At 45.3% G+C, this 24,974-nt stretch overlaps 2 protein-coding genes across 3 annotated transcripts; one reads left to right on the top strand and one right to left on the bottom strand.

The window, feature by feature from the left end:
* The first annotated feature begins 10,095 nt into the window (after window positions 1-10,095).
* LOC125555908 (neo-calmodulin-like) lies at window positions 10,096-13,640 on the top strand. Of its 2 annotated transcripts, none has more exons than XM_048718710.1 (3): window positions 10,096-10,354; window positions 10,473-10,845; window positions 13,484-13,640. In XM_048718710.1, the coding sequence occupies exons 1-3, from the start codon at window positions 10,282-10,284 to the stop codon at window positions 13,638-13,640; spliced, it is 603 nt and encodes a 200-aa protein (XP_048574667.1). In that variant the 5' UTR covers window positions 10,096-10,281. The 2 variants fall into 2 exon arrangements, with proteins under 2 accessions (XP_048574667.1, XP_048574668.1); XM_048718711.1 differs by lacking the exon at window positions 13,484-13,640 and adding an exon at window positions 11,842-12,102 and having other exon boundaries at window positions 10,097-10,354.
* A 3,594-nt stretch (window positions 13,641-17,234) lies between these two features.
* LOC125508656 (glutamine--fructose-6-phosphate aminotransferase [isomerizing] 1-like) lies at window positions 17,235-22,546 on the bottom strand. The gene is made up of 11 exons (XM_048673418.1): window positions 22,001-22,546; window positions 21,360-21,532; window positions 20,670-20,781; window positions 20,411-20,550; window positions 19,436-19,597; window positions 18,792-19,113; window positions 18,408-18,658; window positions 18,210-18,324; window positions 17,860-18,115; window positions 17,611-17,779; window positions 17,235-17,517 (listed from the first exon to the last, which is right to left on the bottom strand). The coding sequence occupies exons 1-11, from the start codon at window positions 22,245-22,247 to the stop codon at window positions 17,434-17,436; spliced, it is 2,031 nt and encodes a 676-aa protein (XP_048529375.1). The 5' UTR covers window positions 22,248-22,546; the 3' UTR covers window positions 17,235-17,433.
* Window positions 22,547-24,974: the final 2,428 nt, after the last annotated feature.

Genomic DNA, 24,974 nt, shown 5'->3' with positions numbered 1-24,974 from the left:
CGATGTTCACCATTAAAAACTACTCCATTTCACGTGATGATCGGTTATGATTTAGTTGATTTGGATCACGTGATCACTTAGATGATTAGAGGGATGTCTATCTAAGTGGGAGTTCTTGAGTAATATGATTAATTGAACTTAAATTTATCATGAACTTAGTCCCTGATAGTATCTTGCTTGTTTATGTTAATTGTAGATAAATGGCCCGTGCTGTTGTTCCGTTCAATCTTAATGCGTTCCTTGAGAAAGCAAAGTTGAAAGATGATGGTAGCAATTACACGGACTGGGTCCGTAACTTGAGGATTATCCTCATTGCTGCACAGAAGAATTACGTTCTGGAAGCACCGCTGGGTGCCAGGCCTGCTGCTGGAGCAACACCAGATATTATGAACGTCTGGCAGAGCAAAGCTGATGACTACTCGATAGTTCTGTTGGAAATATGCCCTAGAGGCAATAATAAAAGCATTATTATTATATTTCCTTGTTCATGATAATTGTCTTTATTCATGCTATAATTGTGTTATTCGGAAATCGTAATACATGTGTGAATAACAGACACCAACATGTCCCTAGTAAGCCTCTAGTTGACTAGCTCGTTGATCAATAGATAGTCATGGTTTCCTGACTATGGACATTGGATGTCATTGATAACGAGATCACATCATTAGGAGAATGATGTGATGGACAAGACCCAATCCTAAACATAGCACAAGATCGTATAGTTCGTTTGCTAGAGTTTTCCAATGTCAAGTATCTTTTCCTTAGACCATGAGATCGTGTAACTCCCGGATACCGTAGGAGTGCTTTGGGTATACCAAACGTCACAACGTAACTGGGTGACTATAAAGGTAGACTATGGGTATCTCCGAAAGTGTCTGTTGAGTTGACATAGATCAAGACTGGGATTTGTCACTCCGTATGACGGAGAGGTATCACTGGGCCCACTCGGTAATGCATCATCATAATGAGCTCAAAGTGACCAAGTGTCTGGTCACGGGATCATGCATTACAGTACGAGTAAAGTGACTTGCCGGTAACGAGATTGAACGAGGTATTGGGATACCGGCGATCGAATCTCGGGCAAGTAACATATCGATTGACAAAGGGAATTGCATACGGGGTTGATTGAATCCTCGACATCGTGGTTCATCCGATGAGATCATCGTGGAGCATGTGGGAGCCAACATGGGTATCCAGATCCCGCTGTTGGTTATTGGCCGGAGAGTTGTCTCGGTCATGTCTGCTTGTCTCCCGAACCCGTAGGGTCTACACACTTAAGGTTCGGTGACGCTAGGGTTGTGAAGATATGTATATGCAGTAACCCGAATATTGTTCGGAGTCCCGGATGAGATCCCGGACGTCATGAGGAGTTCCGGAATGGTCCGGAGGTAAAGAATTATATATAGGAAGTGCTGTTTCGGCCATCGGGACAAGTTTCGGGGTCACCGGTATTGTACCGGGACCACCGGAAGGGTCCCGGGGGTCCACCGGGTGGGGCCACCTATCCCGGGGTGCCCCATGGGCTGAAGTGGGAGGGAACCCAGCCCATAGTGGGCTGGGGCGCCACCCCCCCTAGGGCCCATGCGGCTAGGGTTGAGGGGAAACCCTAGAGGGGCCGCCCCCTTGCCTTGGGGGGCAAGCCCCCCACCCTAGGCCGCCGCCCCCCTAGTAGATGCCATCTACTAGGGCCGGCGCCCCCCCCCTTGGCACCCCTATATATAGTGAGGGAGAGGAGGGACTTCATACCTGAGCTTTGGCGCCTCCCTCTCTCCCCGTTACGTCTCTCTCTCGTAGTATAGGCGAAGCCCTGCTACTGTGACGCCCTGCATCCATCACCACGCCGTCGTGCTGCTGGATCTTCATCAACCTCTCCTTTCCCCTTGGTGTATCAAGAAGGAGGAGACGTTTCCCGTCCCGTACGTGTGTTGAACGCGGAGGTGCCGTACGTTCGGCGCTTGGTCATCGGTGATTTGGATCACGTCGTGTACGACTACATCATCACCGTTCTTTGAACGCTTCCGCACGCGATCTACAAAGGTATCTAGATGCATCTGATGACTCATTGCTAGATGAACTCCTAGATAGATCTTGGTGAAACGAGTAGGAAAATTTTTGTTTTCTGCAACGTTCCCCAACAGTGGCATCATGAGCTAGGTCTATGCGTAGTTCTTCTTGCGCGAGTAGAACACAATATGTTGTGGGCGTAGATTTGTCAACTTTCTTGCCGCTACTAGTCTTTTCTTGCTTCAACGGCATTGTGGGATGAAGCGGCCCGGACCAACCTTACACGTACGCTTACGTGAGACCGGTTCCACCGACTAACATGCACTAGTTGCATAAGGTGGCTGGCGGGTGTCTGTCTCTCCCACTTTAGTTGGAGCGGATTCGATGAACAGGGTCCTTATGAAGGGTAAATAGAAGTTGACAAATCACATTGTGGCTTTAACGTAGGTAAGAAGACGTTCTTGCTAGAACCCTAATTCAGCCACGTAAAACTTGCAACAACAATTAGAGGACGTCTAACTTGTTTCTGCAGCAAGTGGTTTGTGATATGATATGGCCAAAGTTGTGATGAATGATGAATGATCTATATGTGATGTATGAGATGTTCATGCTATTGTAATAGGAATCACGACTTGCATGTCGATGAGTATGACAACCGGCAGGAGCCATAGGAGTTGTCCTTATTCTTTTATATGACCTGCGTGTCATTGAGAAACGCCATGTAAATTGCTTTACTTTATTGCTAAACGCGTTAGCCATAGTAGTAGAAGTAATAGTTGGCGAGCAACTTCATGGAGACACGATGATGGAGATCATGATGATGGAGATCATGGTGTCAAGCCGGTGACAAGATGATCATGGAGCCCCAAGATGGAGATCAAAGTAGCTATGTGATATTGGCCATATCATGTCACGTTTATTATTTGATTGCATGTGATGTTTATCATGTTTTTTTGCATCTTGTTTACTTAGAACGACGGTAGTAAATAAGATGATCCCTCATAACAATTTCAAGAAGTGTTCCCCCCTAACTGTGCACCGTTGCTAAAGTTCGTCGTTTCGAAGCACGCCGTGATGATCGGGTGTGATAGATCCTTACGTTCACATACAACGGGTGTAAGACAGTTTTACACATGCAAAACACTTAGGGTTAACTTGACGAGCCTAGCATGTACAGACATGGCCTCGGAACACAGAAGACCGAAAGGTCGAGCATGAGTCGTATAGAAGATACGATCAACATGAAGATGTTCACCGACATTGACTAGTCCGTCTCACGTGATGATCGGACATGGTCTAGTTAACTCGGATCATGTATTACTTAGATGACTAGAGGGATGTCTAATCTAAGTGGGAGTTCATAATAATTTGATTAGATGAACTTAATTATCATGAACTTAGTCTAAAATCTTTACAATATGTCTTGTAGATCAAATGGCCAACGTAGTCCTCAACTTCAACGCGTTCCTAGAGAAAACCAAGCTGAAAGACGATGGCAGCAACTATACGGACTGGGTCCGGAACCTGAGGATCATCCTCATAGCTGCCAAGAAAGATTATGTCCTACAAGCACCGCTAGGTGACGCACCCGTCCCACAGAACCAAGACGTTATGAACTGCTTGGCAGACACGTGTTGACGACTACTTCCTCGTTCAGTGCGGCATGCTTTACAGCTTAGAGCCGGGGCTCCAAAAGCGTTTTGAGAGACATGGAGCATATGAGATGTTCGAAGAGCTGAAAATGGTTTTTCAAGCTCATGCCCGGATCGAGAGATATGAAGTCTCCGATAAGTTCTTCAGCTGTAAGATGGAGGAAAATAGTTCTGTCAGTGAGCACATACTCACAATGTCTGGGTTACATAACCGCTTGTCTCAGCTGGGAGTTAATCTCCTGGATGATGCGGTCATTGACAGAATCCTCCAGTCGCTTCCACCAAGCTACAAGAGCTTTGTGATGAACTTCAACATGCAGGGGATGCAAAAGACCATTCCTGAGTTGTTCTCAATGCTGAAATCAGCGGAGGTAGAAGTCAAGAAGGAGCATCAAGTGTTGATGGTCAATAAAACCACTAAGTTCAAGAAGGGCAAGGGTAAAAAGAACATCAAGAAAGACGGCAAGGAGGTTGCCGCGCCCGACAAGCAAGCTGCCGGGAAGAACTCAAAGAATGGACCCAAGCCTGAGATAGAGTGCTTTTATTGCAAAGGGAAGGGTCACTGGAAGCGGAACTGCCCCAAATACTTAGCGGACAAGAAGGCCGGCAACGCCAAAGGTATATTTGATATATACGTAATTGATGTGTACCTCACCAGTACTCGTAGTAACTCCTGGGTATTTGATACCGGTGCCGTTGCTCATATTTGTAACTCACAGCAGGAGCTGCGGAATAAACGGAGACTGGCAAAGGACGAGGTGACGATGCGCGTCGGGAATGGTTCCAAGGTCGATGTGATCGCCGTCGGCACGCTACCTCTACATTTACCTACGGGATTAGTTTTAAACCTCAATAATTGTTATTTACTGCCAGCTTTGAGCATGAACATTGTATCGGGATCTCGTTTAATTCGAGATGGCTACTCATTTAAATCTGAGAATAATGGTTGTTCCATTTATATGAGAGATATGTTTTATGGTCATGCTCCTATGGTAAATGGTTTATTCTTAATGAATCTCGAGCGTATTGCTACACATATTCATAGTGTGAGTACCAAAAGATGTAAAATTGATAATGATAGTCCCACATATTTGTGGCACTGTCGCCTTGGTCACATAGGTGTCAAACGCATGAAGAAGCTCCATGCTGATGGACTTTTAGAGTCTCTTGATTATGAATCATTTGACACGTGCGAACCATGCCTCATGGGTAAAATGACCAAGACTCCATTCTCAGGAACAATGGAGCGAGCAACCAACTTATTGGAAATCATACATACTGATGTGTGCGGTCCAATGAGTGTTGAGGCTCGCGGTGGCTATCGTTATGTTCTCACGCTCACTGATGATTTAAGTAGATATGGGTATATATACTTAATGAAACACAAGTCTGAAACCTTTGAAAAGTTCAAAGAATTTCAGAGTGAGGTTGAGAATCAACGTGACAGGAAAATCAAGTTTCTACGATCAGATCGTGGAGGAGAATACTTGAGTCACGAGTTTGGCACACACTTAAGAAAATGTGGAATAGTTTCACAACTGACGCCGCCTGGAACACCTCAGCGTAATGGTGTGTCTGAATGTCGTAATCGCACTCTATTAGATATGGTGCGATCTATGATGTCTCTTACCGATTTACCGCTATCGTTTTGGGGCTATGCTTTAGAGACTGCCGCATTCACTTTAAATAGGGCTCCGTCGAAATCCGTTGAGACGACACCGTATGAATTATGGTTTGGGAAGAAACCTAAGCTGTCATCTCTAAAAGTTTGGGGATGCGATGCTTATGTCAAGAAACTTCAACCTGAAAAGCTCGAACCCAAGTCGGAAAAATGTGTCTTCATAGGATACCCAAAAGAAACTATTGGGTACACCTTCTACCTCAGATCCGAAGGCAAGATCTTTGTTGCCAAGAATGCGTCCTTTCTAGAGAAAGAGTTTCTCTCGAAAGAAGTAAGTGGGAGGAAAGTAGAGCTTGATGAAGTATTACCTCTTGAACCGGAAAATGGCGCAACTCAAGAAAATGTTCCTGAGGTGCCTGCACCGACTAGAGAGGAAGTTAATGATAATGATCAAGATACTTCTGATCAAGCTCCTACTGAAATTCAAAGGTCCACAAGGACACGTTCCGCACCAGAGTGGTACGGCAACCCTGTCTTGGAAATCATGTTGTTAGACAACGGTGAACCTTCGAACTATGAAGAAGCGATGGCGGGCCCGGATTCCGACAAATGGCTAGAAGCCATGAAATCCGAGATAGGATCCATGTATGAAAATGAAGTATGGACTTTGACTGACTTGCCCGTTGAACGGCGAGCCATAGAAAATAAATGGATCTTTAAGAAGAAGACAGACGCGGATGGTAATGTGACCATCTATAAAGCTCGACTTGTCGCTAAGGGTTATCGACAAGTTCAAGGGGTTGACTACGATGAGACTTTCTCACCGGTAGCGAAGCTGAAGTCCGTCCGAATCATGTTAGCAATTGCCGCATTTTATGATTATGAAATTTGGCAAATGGACGTCAAAACGGCATTCCTTAATGGTTTCCTTAAGGAAGAATTGTATATGATGCAGCCAGAAGGTTTTGTCGATCCTAAGAATGCTGACAAGGTGTGCAAGCTCCAACGCTCGATTTATGGGCTGGTGCAAGCATCTCGGAGTTGGAACATTCGCTTTGATGAGATGATCAAAGCGTTTTGGGTTTGCGCAGACTTATGGAGAAGCCTGTGTTTACAAGAAAGTGAGTGGGAGCTCTGTAGCATTTCTCATATTATATGTAGATGACATACTATTGATGGGAAATGATATAGAACTCTTGGACAGCATCAAGGCCTACTTGAATAAGAGTTTTTTAATGAAGGACCTTGGAGAAGCTGCTTATATATTAGGCATCAAAATCTATAGGGATAGATCGAGACGCCTCATAGGTCTTTCACAAAGCACATACCTTGATAAGATATTGAAGAAGTTCAATATGGATCAGTCTAAGAAGGGGTTCTTGCCTGTGTTACAAGGTATGAAATTGAGCTCAGCTCAATGTCCGACCACGGCAGAAGATATAGAAGAGATGAGCGTCATCCCCTATGCATCAGCCATAGGTTCTATTATGTATGCCATGCTGTGTACCAGACCAGATGTAAACCTTGCCGTAAGTTTGGTAGGAAGGTACCAAAGTAATCCCGGTAAGGAACACTGGACAGCGGTCAAGAATATCCTGAAGTACCTGAAAAGGACTAAGGAAATGTTTCTCATTTATGGAGGTGACGAAGAGCTCGTCGTAAAGGGTTACGTCGATGCTAGCTTCGACACAGATCTGGATGACTCTAAGTCACAAACCGGATACGTGTATATTTTGAATGGTGGGGCAGTAAGCTGGTGCAGTTGCAAGCAAAGCGTCGTGGCGAGATCTACATGTGAAGCGGAATACATGGCAGCCTCGGAGGCAGCACATGAAGCAATATGGGTGAAGGAGTTCATCACCGACCTAGGAGTCATACCCAATGCGTCGGGGCCGATCAAGCTCTTCTGTGACAACACTGGAGCTATTGCTCTTGCCAAGGAGCCCAGGTTTCATAAGAAGACAAGGCACATCAAGCGTCGCTTCAACTCCATACGTGAAAATGTTCAAGATGGAGACATAGAGATTTGTAAAGTACATACGGACCTGAATGTGGCAGATCCATTGACTAAACCTCTCCCTAGGGCAAAACATGATCAACACCAGAATTCCATGGGTGTTCGATTCATCACAATGTAACTAGATTATTGACTCTAGTGCAAGTGGGAGACTGTTGGAAATATGCCCTAGAGGCAATAATAAAAGCATTATTATTATATTTCCTTGTTCATGATAATTGTCTTTATTCATGCTATAATTGTGTTATCCGGAAATCGTAATACATGTGTGAATAACAGACACCAACATGTCCCTAGTAAGCCTCTAGTTGACTAGCTCGTTGATCAATAGATAGTCATGGTTTCCTGACTATGGACATTGGATGTCATTGATAACGAGATCACATCATTAGGAGAATGATGTGATGGACAAGACCCAATCCTAAACATAGCACAAGATCGTATAGTTCGTTTGCTAGAGTTTTCCAATGTCAAGTATCTTTTCCTTAGACCATGAGATCGTGTAACTCCCGGATACCGTAGGAGTGCTTTGGGTATACCAAACGTCACAACGTAACTGGGTGACTATAAAGGTAGACTAAGGGTATCTCCGAAAGTGTCTGTTGGGTTGACATAGATCAAGACTGGGATTTGTCACTCCGTATGACGGAGAGGTATCACTGGGCCCACTCGGTAATGCATCATCATAATGAGCTCAAAGTGACCAAGTGTCTGGTCACGGGATCATGCATTACGGTACGAGTAAAGTGACTTGCCGGTAACGAGATTGAACGAGGTATTGGGATACCGGCGATCGAATCTCGGGCAAGTAACATATCGATTGATAAAGGGAATTGCATACGGGGTTGATTGAATCCTCGACATCGTGGTTCATCCGATGAGATCATCGTGGAGCATGTGGGAGCCAACATGGGTATCCAGATCCCGCTGTTGGTTATTGGCCGGAGAGTTGTCTCGGTCATGTCTGCTTGTCTCCCGAATGACAGTTATATTATGAGTTTATGAGTTTATGAGTTATAAAATGACTATAAAGTGATTATAAAGCATCCAAGATTGATAATGTAACAACATGAAACAATCAAAAATTATAGATACATTGGAGACGTATCAGGTAACGGTACAGAAAGGTATTTCTATAAGGTGACTTGATGACAGAGGGGTAAATTTGAGCGTGCTTCGAAATTAAAGGCAAATATGAATAGTGGGTTTGAATTAAGAACAAAGATGTAAAAGATCCAACACTTTAAGACTAAAAAAACAGGTTGGCAGTCTAATTTGACAGGACGTGCAACATGCATGTAATGAAGTTGCTGAAAATCGCATATGCCTGGAAGCCAAGCATCCGATTCCATCGGCCTGGCCAGGCTAAGCAAAATGCCTGGCAACTAGCCAGGCTAATCAAGATGCAAGATGCATGTGACCTCCAAGCCAGGAACATCTCCGAGATTCCAGGTTGTGAATCAACAAGGACCAAGCACGTTTCAGGCATGTCTCGGGCCAGGCCGATGTGTCTAAGGACTTCAACCAAACACGTCCTAAATGTTCTCAAGCCCATTTGTTCACCTAATCACCCGTTTGGTAATATATTATATGTTTTGAGAAGGTGATGTTATATTATATACATTAATATATGATATTGAGAAGGTCAATTTGGCTCCCGTGCTCAGCTGCACCCGCTCTGATGGAAAAAATCAAAACAAATGCTAGAAAATTGAAAAATTCCAATTCTTTTGTGTGGTAAATAATTTGATGCGTGAGGTTCACTGCAAATTTCAACTCGTTTAGACATTTGAGCAGCTCTCTGTAAAAAAGACAAAGTCGGGGTCTATAAAAAAGTTCATTGTTCAGGAACTCTTTTGACCCGATTTATCTTTTTTGCCGAGAGCTGCTCAGATATTCAAATGAGTTAAAATTTGGAGCGGACATCACACATTAAATTATCTACCACACAAAAAAAGTCAATTTTTTTTGAATTTTTCTAATTTTTGTTTTGAATTTTTTTCTGAGCGGGAGCATCTGAGCCCGGGCTCAGATGCGGATTTACGACTATTTACAGCCGTCATAGTAAATTGAACTAATTTGTTGGTTTTGCTGTGTTATTTTGCACATAATTCAAGGGACTTGTATTTTGGCGCATATATTTCGTATTTGTTTTTGATAATTTATTTGGGTATTCGTTTTCGATAATTTATTTGGGTATTCGTTTCTGGTAACAAAATGTGATAAATGTGACGGCACAGATCTGTCTCCCCTCAGCTAGTTTTTTCTCTCTTCTAAATAGAACAATAATTTACTATCATCTATATTCTGAATTATAAGATGTTTTACATATTTCAATATCGATAAATACGGACTGAAATTAATGAACAAATAAAATAAAACATGTATACATACATCTGATTCAAAAAAGGTTAAAATATATTATAGTTCAGAACGAAGGGAGTACTAGCTGTCACAGTTGTCTCTTCGGACATGGAGTTTGTGAGCTTGAGCTCACATGCATCCTTTGCTAGTAAAATCCAAAAAATACAAAAAAAATAAAAATCTGTTTCTTTAACAAATATTGATGTGTGTTTCACATGCATGCGAAGTTTCGCGATGAAATGATATTTATGTTTGTTCCACATGTCGCCAAAAAATGATTTTTTAAAATTTATTAAGTAATTGTTTAAAATTTTATTATAGCAAAGGGTGCATGCCAGCTCAAGCTCACAAGAGCACTTTAGCTGTTCATTGTTTTCTGTTGGCCACAGCGTAAGTTCCATGTAGGTACGTATAAATGGCGGGCTCCCCCCTCCCGCCTTCTCCTTACTTATTTTAGCCAACGCGACGAACAAGACGACATCCAGGCGATCAGCCCAAGGGAGGGGAATAATGATGGATTTGGCGGCAACACGAGAAGAATAATCAGCCGCTGAATCCTTCCGATCGTCGTCCCCATCGATCACCGGCCGTCTTCTCGGGCTCCGGCGGAAGACGGGAGCAAAATGGACGAGCTTTCCCAGGAGCAGATCCAGGAGTTCCGGGAGGCCTTCAAGCTCTTCGACAAAGACGGCGATGGTACGTGCCATCAATCAATCAATTCAATCCTCCTCCTGATCCGATTCGACCAATCGATTCGCGCGCGCTGTGGATTGATTTTGATTTTTGCGACGGCGGGTGATTTGGGCGGGCGCAGGGACGATCACGACCAAGGAGCTGGGGACGGTGATGCGGTCGCTGGGGCAGCACCCGACGGAGGATGAGCTCAAGGACATGGTGGAGGAGGTGGACGCCGACGGCAGCGGCACCATCGACTTCAACGAGTTCCTGGGGCTGGTGGCGCGGCAGATGCGCGGGGACGCCGAAGCCGAGGAGGAGCTCCACGAGGCCTTCCGCGTCTTCGACAAGGACAACAATGGCTTCATCTCCCTCGACGAGCTCCGCACCGTCATGAAGAACCTCGGCGAGAAGCTCTCCGAGGACGAGCTCAACGAGATGCTCCAGGAGGCCGACGCCGACGGCGACGGGCAGATTAACTACAAGGAGTTCGCCAAGGTCATGATGGCAAAGTGAGTACTGCTCCTCCAATGTCCACCCAATCGACCCTGCTGCCTGCTGACCAACATTCCATTCCATTCCATTCTTCTCCAGATCATATCAGCACTCTAGGATTGCATTGTTGAATTTCTCCTACTGATCAATCTAAAAAAAGGTTCTAAGTAGATCATTTTCGAAAAAAAAAGGTTCTAAAGCCCTGTTTGGTTCAACTGTGGATTTCTAAAATCTGCTGTGGAAAAATAGCTGTGAAAAAACTAATGTGGAAAAGATGTAGGTCATTTGAAAAACTAGCTGATACAACTTTTTTAGATTTTGGCCCGCGGCAGAATCAGATTTTGAAAAGCACGTCCTGGGCTGCTTTCGCTTTTGGTTCAGATTTTGGCAGCGGATTTCTGAAATCGGATTTTGCTGGATTCACCCTTTGGTTTTCTGCTGCGCGGCAGCGGAATCCGTCGATAAAAGGTGAACCAAATAGGGCCTAAGTAAATTGTTGCATTGTTGAATAATGTTGGATTTGATATTTCCCAGTTAATTGTCAGATTCTAAGTAGATCATTTTCGCAAAAAAGGTTCTAGGTAGATCAAGTTGCACGTCAGTTTTTTCCCCATGCGATCCTTGAGAGGATCGGGTTCTCCTATCAACCAGTAATGGAACAACAAACATAAAAGCAGCATCCATGTGCGGTAGACCGAAGTTCAAAAGCATCATTTGACCGAAGGTTATCAAGTTGCCCATCATGAAACCTAGAGTTGCACAAAAACATTGTTTGCAACTTTGGGTGTGCTTGGTTGTATATTACCACGCTTAAATTTGCACATTATTTCTGAATACGCAATTATCTGATTTCTGTTGGATAAGGAATGTCATGATAGTCGACTTACAACCAAATATTTTCTAGTCGATATGGGCCCGTTGTGGTGCAACGAAATCCAACTGAGTGAAACGAAATAATGAAATTTAATTGTAAGCTCGGTCTAACGGCGTACACGGTTCATTTGCATATGCAGACGGCGAGCAAATGCGGAGGAACATGGAGCTGGCGATCACGGTGGGTCGGATCACTCACACGGCGATGGGGGCGGTTGCCCATGTACAATTCTCTAAGAAGAGAAATCTCAGGGTTTTCTTTTGCTTTTATAGTCTGAATTACAGTCGGAAGAGGTGTAAACGAGTGAGTGAGAACAAGTAAAGCAGGATACCTCGTGATTCGCAAGAGTGAGAGATTTTACCTATAGATGCATTAATTCACCAATCTTTAAATAGGTTCATTGCTCTGGCCTAGAATATGATTACTCCGGCATGGGCTACGTGAGCTCCAAGTAGGTTTACCAGACAAAATGATAAGTCTAACATTCCCGGCTAACCAAGCAAAGCCAGTGGTCTATTAGTCACGGCCAGCTAAAACAAAAGTTTCACTAAAGAGTGTTTCCACGTTGTAGAACCTCCTCAAGGAATATAAAATTTTCATGATGATGTTCTAGAGCTACCATCCATGCACGAATACCCTCGTTTAAAAGAATAATTCGCTGAACGAAGAAAAAACACATTCATTTGTGGGTGCAAAACGGTTGTGAAACTATCAAAGAAAAATAAAAACACAACTAGGGATCCTTTATAGATGTTGACCTTTGTCTAACTACCAGTCAATTCACCTAGAATCCTAGATAAAAGTTAAAATAGTTAATAGAGATGGACCCACCTACATCAGACTAAATAAATATTGACATTCCTTTTAAAGTTGAGGTCTACTCCCTCTTGTCCATGGAAGGACATGTGAACTCACCACTTGGGTGAGTGATGTGTGTGTTTGGTTGAGGCCGGGACGGGGAAGTCCCGGCCCAACCCCCCCTTTTTTGGGGGGGGGGGGGGGGGGGGGACTCCTCTGAAGCCGTTGAATGAAACCCACTTCAAAGTTCAGGGGATTGGTTCACAAGTATGAGATCAACCTAATTACTTTCTGGGAGGATTAGTTTCATTAGACTTTGTTCCGTTCTAGGGGGTTTAAACCTATAGGGGATCCCATCCCTGGAGGGATTGGGTGAACCCCCTCCCGTCATTCAATCCCCACTAACCCTTCTCCCTCCATTCCCCTGCTACTAATATTCATTCGGTTAAACCTTCAGCCCATTGAACAAACAATACTATTGTGCTGCTTTGTCATATAAAGAACATCGTTGTAAAACTTACTATTGTGCTGCTCTGTTGTACAAGGAACATCATAGAAAACTTACTACGACGGAAACTTTGGCCCTCAGATTCGGTCTTGCCCTTGCGCAAAGGATGGGATGCAACGAACTCGTTATTAATTATGACAATCTTGAGGTCATTGACACTATGAAGACGGGTGGTCATTCCTCGGGGGCGGCGGCGGTTTTCGACGACCGTTATCATTCTATTCGCGATTTTACTATTTGTAGGTTTGAACATTATAATAGGGAAGCAAATAAAGTTGCTCATGAGCTCGCTAGGTTGGCTAGATTTCCTTTGACGTATGATTTGCTTGAGGAGCCTCCAATTGAACTTGTACCCTTTCTCATAAATGATATAACTATTATTTCAAATGAATAAAGTTGTGTGTATTATTTTTCAAAAAAAGGAACATCAGATAAAAATGCTTTCAAGTACTGTTGTGTTGTTGTATTGCTGCAGAACTGAAAAGGAAGATCAGAAAACTTACAAGTTCAGAACAATGGTTATATTATTGAATAGAAGAACACAACAGTACAAGGACCAGCAGCAACAGTCGCCAAGCATTGTTCGCATGCCAATACTTAAAAACTTACAGGTTTCAACTTCCAACATATAACATCCATGTGCATCAATGATATTACAGAATGATATGATTTAATACTAGATATCAAGTACTAATTAAGCCATAGGGTATTTCAGAATTCCAACGAGCATCTCTCCGGTGGTGAACATCTCATCGAGGATGGCCACAACAGACATAGCCAGTTGCAAAATATAGCACGGATGAGCCTTAGCCTCAGATGGCATGCACTAGTCGACGAGGGTGACACACTCACGAAAGTCTGACGCTTCTTGGTCCCACCAATGTCGTGCCTCTGTCCCTGCCACCTTCATTGTGGCCGCTGTTGCCTAGGGTTCGCGAGAGGAGAATGGGAGAGAGGCACAACTCATTTTTTCGGTGCAAGGGCAATGGTTGATTCCACGCGGGGAGAGGCGGGGATTGATTCCCCAGTGAAACCCGGCGCTTTTGAAAGGGATCGGTCGGGGTGTGAACCCCTGTGGGTTTAACCAAGAAAAAAGTCCATTTTACTCCCTTGAAGAAAATGGGTTGTTCGCATAACCCCTTAAACTTTTTTTTGTTCACTTAACCCCCTGATCTATCCAATACCGTTCAGAAATAATCTTGGGCGGATTTTCTCGGGTGGTTTGCTGACATGGACATTGTCAAAGTGGTTTGTTGACCAAAGGGGCCTTGTGGTCAGGTGAAGAGCGCAGCCGGCGCTCAGTTCATGCCGATGGTGTTGTCGTTCTTCGTCCGCGCGGCTAGCGCCTCGTCCTCATGTTGAAATCTTGTCCAAGAGATTCACCTCGCTCAGCTATACATTCCTAGAAAATGAATTTCTTCGGGTCGCCGCAAATCACCGTCACCCATGTCTTCTTCCTTGCCTCAGGCATTGACCACTGCCACCTCGATCTCTTCGTCCAGTGACCCCCGATTCTCCTCCTCTTCTTCCCGAGCACCATCGCGCTCCCCTGAAGCTAATCATCCCCTCCATCTGGAGCAGCGCGTCCCCAAGGACCTCTTCCCGCATGGCCAAGCTCTGGCGCCTACTGTAGTTATTTGTCCGCGCGGCCAGTGCCTCCTCCTCGATGTGAAACCTTGTCTGAGAGCTTCACCTTGATCCAGTGCACATTCTTGCCAAAGGAATTAGTTTGAATCGTTGTAAATCGCCCTTGCCATGTCTTCTTCCCCGTCCCCGACATCGAGCGCCGCCTCATTGATCTCATCCTCCAGTGACCCCTGATTCTCCTCTTCTGATTCCCATTCACCATGGCGCTCCCCTAAAGCTGACAGGCTAGTCCATTTGGAGCCACACGCCCCCGAGGACCTCTCCCTGCGTGTCCATGCTCCGTCGCCCGCTGCTGCAGTCGAACACGACAAGCAGTGCACTGGCATGCTCCGATGCCCCACCGTCTCTGCCGTCCAGCCATCTCCCCATCCCCCTTGGCCTCTGCTGATGCGGCCATGCCCATCATCTGCCGACGCCGCCGACCGCCCTGCCCGATCCCGCCGTGGCCCCTGTTGTTCCCAGACATCATGAACCGGATGGGAGGACGCGTCGCATCATAGGGGTCACTCGGATGGTCGTAGCTCCGCCGGGGGTGGCCTGTGCCACCGAGACGAGTGCCCGAGCTCCTCTCTGTCCCGCGGGCGAGCGACGGATGAAGGAGATAGACCTGCCAGGTGGGCCTGCCTCCTCTAGGCCCCACCCGTCAATCTCAGCTGCACCTGACAAGGGAGGCCCACCCGCAGGTCAAAACCACCATTGACCAATGCCACATCAGCAGCAAGTGGTGACAAACCACCGAGGGGGGTCTTTCGTCCAGTGTGGGTTTGTTTAGGGGGTGAAAGGAACAAAAAAATAGATGAGGGGGTAATGTGAACCACCAACTTTATTCAGGGTAGTAAAATGGACTTTTTCTTTAACCAGAGAGAGAGATACCAAGCTCACCTCGATTTCACCCCAGGCAGTGCAAAACCGCTGGGTTCGATCAGGTTTCAGCCCCGATCCGGATAGGGGTGGGTATAACCAAACATGGCCCTCGGGGACTTTGGTTTCTCTATATACTATATATAACCAAACATGGCCTAACCGGTGACCACTTTATTATATTTATAAATTCCTAAAATCTAAAAAGTGGCCGCGCACTAATTGACGAGAACGAGTGGTCGGGCTTTCTAGCCATGCATGAATTTGTTTTCTTTTGTCTGCTAGTGCATGTCGTTATCAGCATTTAATGAGTTCACATTAATTAGTCTGATTTGAAAGAAACAGCTTCCCGTACAATTATTTTGGTTTTTCGAATTTTTAAAAAGTCATATCTTTCAAACTGCGCATCGGAATTCAAATCTGTCTTCACTGTTGAATTCTTTACGACGAGATCTTTGAAACTAGATCTCGCATGAGTATGTTTCGACGAAATTTTTTTGATGCCAACTTTCGTGCTATATTGTGCAACTTCAGTACTGCTTTGTGCAACTTTAGTACTGCATTGTGCAATTTTTTTCAAACCCAATTTTTTGGAGTTGCATCCACAGTAGTTGTATTGCACACATGGTAGTCCTACTTGGCACATGCACGGCCACAGAGTTGCACAATCTGATCCGTATAGTCGCATATGAATTGTCATAGCTTATAATGTAGTCTAGTTGCACACATTGATGTTTAGTTGACATGTAACGTAGTCTAGTTGCACACACATTGATGTTTAGTTGGCAGGACACTAGTTGCACACACATATGCTCAGTTGGCTTGTAATTTAGTCTAGTTGCACACGTATTGATGTTTAGTTGGCAGGACACTAGTTGCACATACATATGCGCAATTGATGTGTTAATGTAGTCTAGTTGCACACAAATTAATATTTAGTTGCAGGACTAGTTACACACATATATGCTCAGTTGGCATGACAATGTAGTCTGGTTGCACATGCATTGATGTTTAGTTGGCAGGACTATTGGCACACACATATACTCAGTTAGCGCGGCAATGTAGTCTAGTTGCACACACATTGATGTTTAGTTGGCAGAAGGACTATCGGCACGCGCATATGCTTAGTTGCCGCGACATGTACTCTAGTTGCACACATATTGATATTTGGTTGGCAGAAAGACTAGTTCGTCGAAACATCCCCATATGAGATCTACTTTTGAAGAGCACGTCGCGAGGGTTCCAATAGTGAAAACGGATCTTAATTCCGAAGTGCGATCTAAAAGTTATGACTTTTTAAAAATTTGAAAACCTAAAATAAATGCGTTCATATCTGTTTACATGTTTGCTTTTGTAGTACAGTACGTGATACTTTTTCTAAATAGAATTGCTTTATCAATTGGAAGGAACAAATTATTACCTTTTATGGATTAGGGACTAAAATTATCTGTTTTGGACCGGCCGCTCGGGACGACTAGCGAGCAGCCAGCCGCTCGCTAGATCGGTCCTTATAAATTATTATTATTTTGCACTTCTATTATACAGTAGAAGTTTACAGAGGGAGTATCTGTATACTTCCTTGGTTGTGACTTCTTTTATTAATTTCTCAATATGTTTCCAACGGTAGTAATAATAAGAAACAAAGGTCTTTCAGTAATTACAACATGAGCAATTCCAGCGAGCCAATGCATCATCTTAGGTTTACGACAAGCAAAGCATACATGAAAGATAACCTGCTTTCTTTTTCGCAAATAACATTCATACATTTTCACAACGAGCTGATCAACAGGCTGCCGACGATGCTAACCTCCTCAAATATACACTATCACGATATTCACGGCTACAGCACTCTTTCTTCTTTTCTAGAAGAAATACCTGAATACTTCTGAGCTATGACTCTGCATGTTTTTCCTCTACTTACTGGGTGGTCACGCTCTTCGCCAGATTCCTTGGTTGGTCAACATCGAATCCACGAAGAACGGTGAGATGGTATGCGAGCAACTGAAGCAGAGATAACACAACATTCTTCAGTGGGCAAACTGCAGTGAGAAATCGAATTCGAAATTCGAGAGAAAAAAGAAAGCTGGGGCTAACCTGTAATGGTATTATGTTAATCACTGGCTGGAGACAGTCCGCGACCTTTGGAACTTCAATCACTCTACAAGATCCGCCGGGATTGACAGCAGAGGCATCTCCCTTTGAACACATTATGATCAGACGCCCCTTGCGAGAAAGGAGCTGCTGGATCACGGACTGTTGCTTGCTGCAAAAGGAGAATAACAGTATTAGGTATTTTCTGTCTGAAACAAAAACTGATCGAGAAGCTCTGTTCAAAGCGATTACCTGAAGCATGCGTCGCGTGTTGCAATGACGATGATGGGGAGGTTTTCATCCACTAGGGCTAGAGGCCCGTGCTTCATCTCACCAGCAAACATGCCTTCACTATGCATCAGCGCAACCTCCTTAACTTTGAGAGCACCCTCTAAGGCAGTGGCATAGTTATAACCTCTTCCAAACACAAGGAGCGATTCCGAGTCGATCAATGAAGAGGCAAGTTCCTTCATTTCAGAGTCAAGTTTCAGAACTTGACTAGCATTGCCTGCATGGTGATGTTGCATATGTTTGAAAACGTCAATGGAATATAGCACTTCTACAGAGTGCATGGTACATGGTTGATTCAAGTAAAAACATACTTGGAAGACTGAAAAGACCACTGATGATAGCTTCCCTTCTAGCTTGAGTGGATATTTGGTCAGATCCAATAGCCAAGGCCATCATTGCCATGACTACAATTTGACTTGTGTATGCCTGCACAATTTTCAAAGACTGTTAGGGAACAAGATGCCAAAAAACTGAAAACTACTGCAAGAGGAGAATGCACAAAAGCTTACCTTAGTGCTAGCAACACCAATCTCACAACCAGCGTTGATATGAATTCCACAATGTGTTCTTCTTGAGAGTGTGCTTCCAACAGTATTTGTTATGCCAACACAAAGTGCTCCATTTTCCAGTGCATAATCAAGAGCAAGAAGGGTATCTGCTGTCTCCCCTGACTGGCTAACAAAAACCGCAGTGTCCTCTCTGTAGATGGGACCTTGTCTGTCCAGCAAGTCACTTGCAACCTCCATTGTCACAGGAATACCTAATGCAAAAGTAATGCAAGGGATAGAAAGACATGTTAAAAGGTCACTACCTAAATAAGCATTGCATTAGTGTTTTCATTTCTAAAGCTTCCACATAAGGACGATGCAGCAGACCAAACTGAACTGACTCACCTGTTAGTTCTTCCACAAAAGTTCTCGCAGCTAACGCAGCATTGTAACTAGTACCACAGCCAATAAAGACTACTCTTCTACTGCGTCTAATTGTTTTGAGGTGTTCCTTCAGTCCCCCCAAAAGAACTGCACCATCCTTTAGTCTACCCCTCATCGTTGTCGTCAGTGAATGTGGTTGTTCATGGATTTCTTTTTGCATGAAGTGGTCATAGTTTCCTTTCTTTATTTGCTCAACTTCCATCTCAAGAACAGATAATGCTCGTTGCACAGATGCTGGCTTCTCTTTGTCATGGTCAAACTTAAGGATAGACACACTGCCATCCTGCAATATGTAAATTGTTAGAACATGAGCAGGTATGAACTATAAAGTGCAAGCTTCACGAAAGAAACAAAATGCGGCTGATAGTACGCCTTCGGCTTTTAGTTTGGAATCACCGAAAAAGGAGGGTCAACAATGACAAAGATTAAGGTAGTGAATCATTCTTCTTAGAGCATGGTAGCAGGCAAGCAAGAATAGTGAATATTTTCCAAAAGTATATTCCCAAAACCACGCCAATCAAGAAAACAGCATTTGTAACAAAAAGGAGGGAAAAGAACAATTATGGGTAGGGATGCATACTAACAAGAGAACACTTGAGCTGTACCTTGATATGAACGATTTCATTATCTTCAATAGCTAAATAGTTCTTGGTATGCTCCACTATAGCACATAAATCACTGGAGAAGAATAGCTCTTTTGGCTTTCCGTTTGCTGTCAGGGCTTTGACATCATTGAAAGATTTCCCGCTCTTTTGACCACTCAATTCCTGAAAACACAAGAGACAAGAGAGTCAAAATTTGTACAGCATAAAAGTTCAACTCAACAGAAGCGGAATTACAACTCTAGCGGAATTACAAGATCTATATGTTCATATTAACCAAAAAATGGAAAGCATAGCAACACAATAGTGATTGACAGAGAAAAGGAAATTATTACCAAACTATAAAGGACAGACCCAGTGCTAGAAGCTCCCACACCAGGTGGGGTCTGGGGAAGGATTATACAAGGCAAGCCTTATCCCTGCACGGTGCAATGCAGAGAGGCCACGTCGAAAATTATTACCAAACTATCCTCACTATTAAACAGACAGACTTCTCCAAAAAGCATTGAAACTAATCTGCAACCAGTATACTGTGCAGGGGTTAAGTGGAATGAAACACGTGTCAGCTAGCCATGTAATTTACTACATCGAGTAGTTGATGTGTAACTTGTGAGTAGTCCCCTTCACGATAAAACACATACGACAAAAAGGCATATACCAATCATATGTATGCAGAAGTAGAACTAACATCCTGCTTCAAAGCTTTATATTTTGTTAGGGGTAAAGCTTTGTGCTGTCGCTTTGCAGTTTTACCGCATTTCATATTTTTGGAAGCAAGCGGCCACAAGCATGCAGAGATGACAAGGTATGTATTAACATGTTAGGGTCAGTAATACCGCACACGTCAAAAGGCATACGAAATTAGAAGAATAATTTCATATAACTTGAAGAGCAAGAAAAGAAATCTGAGCATACTAAAAACTTCTTGAGGTGCACCAACCAAATAGCAAGAAAAGATACAAGGACTCTTTTGCTTACGTTGACACCAAGTATCAGTGTGCTGCCTCGTTTGCATGCGATTAGTTCGTTGGGGTAGTGTGGACTTTTAAAAATAAGGGCGTAGGCGCCTTCAAGCTGCCTCATGACTTCGTTAACAACTTGGCTAAATGTCACATCACCTGTGAAAACAATAAAGTGTAAGAACAAAGAAGTCACCTTAAATAAAATTAACAGAGCACAGTATATCATGCGAGTTCTCACTATAGCGACAATATCACACCATAAAGCACATATATACCTTCTCCATCATGAGCCTTATCAAAAACAAACTTTGCTAGCTTAGGGATGACTTCTGTGTCGGTATCAGACTCAAAGGTGAACCCATGCCGAGTAAGTGTCTCTTTCAGAACCTGTATAGATACATCACAAAGACCAAGTTAGAATAGAACACAAAAATTCTCATTGCATCATGTTATCCATGCAATATTAATTTGATATCTCACAAGGTTAATCATAATCATGCATACAAGTTTCAGATACTTGCGAGCCACAAATGTGTGATAAACAAATTATCCTCTTGCGAATTATGATATTACGTATTGTAATATGGTCTAAATATTTAAAGAACCATTTAAACTGGAGTAACAGCACTTGAAATTCCAGTTACTAAATAATCGACTGAACTCGGTTTAGTTTGTTTTTTCTTTTGGAAATCCTTTTTGCTGTTTAGCAGTAGTATATGAGATAAGGAGACAACCCATGTGGCGGACCGGGAGATTAAACTTATTATAGTCCCTCCCGCCCAAAAATAAATAAATTCTTATAGTCCACTAGCACAAGGTCATCCTAGTGGCAATAATGCACAATGCATGTGCATCTACAACTCTACAACTGTAAGGATAACTAGGATCAAAATCAACTAGTATACTTATGGGGGGGGGGGGGGGGGGGGGGGATCTGTATAATGCTGGGGGAAAAACCTGCAAACCTCATAGTTTGTGATGATGCCATTGTGCACGACCAAGAACTCGTCACCGGCGCCGGAAGATTGCGGGTGGCTGTTCCTCGGGGCTGGTACGCCGTGTGTGGCCCACCTGGTGTGAGCAATTCCAGCATGCACATTGAATGCGGCATCCAAGTTCACATCCTTCTCATCAACCTCTGAAGAGCAAAACAGAAGTTGAGCAAGTCGTTAGATTCTGTGCTTGAAATTTGGGTAGCCAACCTACCGTGCATCAGGATAAGTGGCAGAATTTGGAAGTGGGACTTGCATGCAGTAAAATTGGCCCAAAGCATGCGCCAAATTGCATCAATAACTGTCAGATGGCATAATAATAAATCTCAAAAGGCAAATTTTGACTTTGATCCTAACGGGACGAATTGTGTGTTATCTGGAGAGATCCAGAATGTTGAGGCCTATGAGATCCCGAGTCAAAATGCGAAGGTGCTGACCGCAGAATTCCCCTCCCGAAGATCATCATCAAATCCAAAACTGAGTGGAGCAGAATCCAAATTGCCGAAAGCTTTGGCCGCCTAAAACGTAAAAACCATGCCTCCTTTGACCGAAAGGAGCGCCTAGAAGGCGGACCGGGCTGGAGCACAACCAGAGGCGGAAAAGCAGGCGCTCACCGGCGTAGACGGATCGCACGAGGTTCTCGATCTTGCCCTCCTGCCGGTACACGAGCGGGGGCGCCCCGGCGTAGGGAGCCGGCGCGGAGCCGGGCGCAGGGGGCGCCGGGAGGTCCGCGTCGACCGCTATCCCGGAGGAGTCGTAGCCGCGGTACTCGAGCCGGCGGAGGCCGTTGAGGAGCACCTCGAGGACGTAGCGGCGCTCCCGCGAGACATTGTAGTTGAGGTAGGCGAAGATCCCGCACATCCTCGGCGCGCGGGCCGGGGCTGGGGGAGCTGCTTGGAGAGGAGAGGAGCGGAGGAGGTCGGAGGTGGAGACTCGGAGGGAGGAGTCGACCGACCGAGCTGGAGGAGGAAGGAGGAAGGAAAAGGCCGCGTATTTTGGGCGGAGGCTCGCCCTTTGAGCACGTTTTATATGTTTGGTGTGGGTTGCACTTGCACACACCTGCTGACGGGAAGAGGTCAGGTCAGCGGTTTAACTGAAATCAGGAGGACGGAGGGCGCCGCCGGCCGGCCGGCGTGGGAGAGGAGACGATCACGAACCGGCTGTGGAGATTGAGAAGTGGGTCGCCTTCGCTTCTCTGAGATCTGGGGAGGAGGGCGTTATTTGGGTGAAATGAGAGGACTTCAGATTTAGAGCCATGTGTCCATGTTTAACAAACACGTTGCAAAGCGTTTTTGTTCATCAATCAAGAAAAAAGAAAAGACATACGAACTAACATGTGAGATGGTTAGGTGAACAATGGTATCTCAGTCTATCAGGATTCAAGTTCTGACGCTCGCATTTGTCCTGTATTTATTTCATGAATTTCGACGATGTGTGTTTCGCTCGGTGGGAGGAGACGTTTCCGTCAACTACGAGACGTCTACGTTGACTTCGTAAAATCTCAACATGATATGCCGGCTCAGTTAGTCTCTCATATGTGCTCATAGGGGTAGGATGTGTGTGTGTGCGTTCAAGGATGAGTGTATGCACGTATATATGAGCGTTTGCGTCTATAATGTGTAAAAAAACATGTTGCAACTATTTTAAATAAAAATGGGGTCACTAGTTAGCTGAAATGGAGTTTTGATTCAGTCGAATTGGCCCGAAACCCATTTCTTTCTCTTCCCGACGACCGATTTCTTCCTCCTTAGATAGAAGTCCTACCCCCCCCCCCCCCCCCCCCCCCCCCCCCCCCCGGCCGCGGCAACGCTCGAGGCGGTCCCTCTAGCATGTTGCTGCCACCCCCAACTAGCCCTCTAAACATCCACATACTAAATTTGTTGTCGGCTACCACGCATTCCCCGCTCATTGTCGACCGAACTACCAACCCCTATCGGCAGCGTTTGAGCCGAAGCTTCTAGCGTGTTGCCCCCCCCCCAACTAGACCTCTAAACCTCCACATACCAACTTTGTCGTCGGCTACCACACATCTGTTAAGGATATTACTGCTGGGCGTAAACCGGCCTATCTGGGCCAGGTCAACTTCATCAGTAGTTACAGAAGTGATAAAGCCCAAGAAGGCGGATGAGGGCCTAAGGCCCGTAGCCGGTTCAAGACTTGTAGCTGTAAACCGGAAGTTGTATGTAAGCTTGTATTGTAAGTTTGGAATAAGGAGAGACCAACCCGGATACGAATACCGACCGGTGTTGGGACTCTGTGAACCGATGGGTGTCACCCGTGTATATAAGGGGACGACCCGGTGACGGTTTAGGGACAACAGACAACAACTCGAGACATAGGCGAAGCTTATTTGCTCCCTAGTCATCGAAACCCCATCAATTTCATCACAACTAGACGTAGGCTTTTACCTTCATTGAAGGGACCGAACTAGTATAAACTCTCTTGCGTCCCTGTGTCCGCTTTAACCCCTTCAAGCTAACCCGTCGCGATGGCTCCACGACTAAGTCCTTTCTCTAGGACATCTGTCGTGACAAAACCACGACAGTTGGCACCCACCGTGGGGCTATCGCACGATGGTTTCCGGTTCTTGGAGGGCCGCTTTGAAGGACTCAAGGGCTACGCTGTAGGCCGGATGACTAAGAGTCGTCGCGGCAAGCTCTACATCGACGACGCAGGCTGGGGCCCCGAGGCCGGCTCAATTGAGTACGGGTACCGGGTCCCCTTTGGTAGCATTCACGTTTTCATTGGCAAGATCGGTGAACCGGGCCCTGAGCCGGACATCTGCACCGACCTCGTCGAGACGGCTCAACGTGCGCGATCCGCCCGGGTTAAACCGGCCATGAAGCGTGCCTTCGTGGGAGTCATCCATGGAGGAAGTTATGAGGATAGATCGGAATCTCGCGGCGATACCGTCCTTTGTTCCGATGATGAGTCATCGACCGGAGAAACCGAATCTCTTTATCAGCTACAAGACGGACGGATTGGGGGCTGTTCCGATGGCGACAGTATTCCGGACCCCTCTGATCTGCCCAACCGGGTTGGAATATTCATGACTGGCACACAAGCAGCGCTTCATTCTTTGACCGCTGCGGCAACGACCTCCGGTTCAGCAGCGGCAATGGCTGCCGGGGCAGGAGGCCCTGTGCGCCTGCCGGCTCAAGTTCTATCAGAGCTATTTGATGCATTGGCTGTGCTTATGGCGGAGGCTAACCCGGCGGATCAGGGCGTTCACAACGCCGAGATTGCAAAAGTGAAGGAACAGATCACCCAGGCCAAGGCAGATCTGGCAGCCGAGGACACCAGGATGGCCGCAGAGCAGGCTGCTTTAGACGCACAAGCCTACAAGCTCATGTTGGACCAGAGTGCGTCGCAGGAAGTCATGAGGAGGAAGTACCGATCCCGTTTGCCTCCGGTTTTTGAGGCCAGAGACCTTTTCAACACTCCAGGAGTAGGAACCGGCAATCCGATGGAGGGAAACCGGGCTGAAGCTCCCGGGGCCGGCGCACCGATTCAGCCTCGTCAGATGGACCCGCCTCATCAAAACACCGTTATACCTCAGGCTGCTTTAACACCTCCGGGTCACTACTC

The sequence above is a fragment of the Triticum urartu genome, chromosome 5, assembly GCF_003073215.2.
Source record: "Triticum urartu cultivar G1812 chromosome 5, Tu2.1, whole genome shotgun sequence".
NCBI lineage: Eukaryota > Viridiplantae > Streptophyta > Magnoliopsida > Poales > Poaceae > Triticum > Triticum urartu.
Note: the sequence above shows the minus strand (reverse complement) of the source record. Positions and strands in the feature narration are given on the sequence as shown.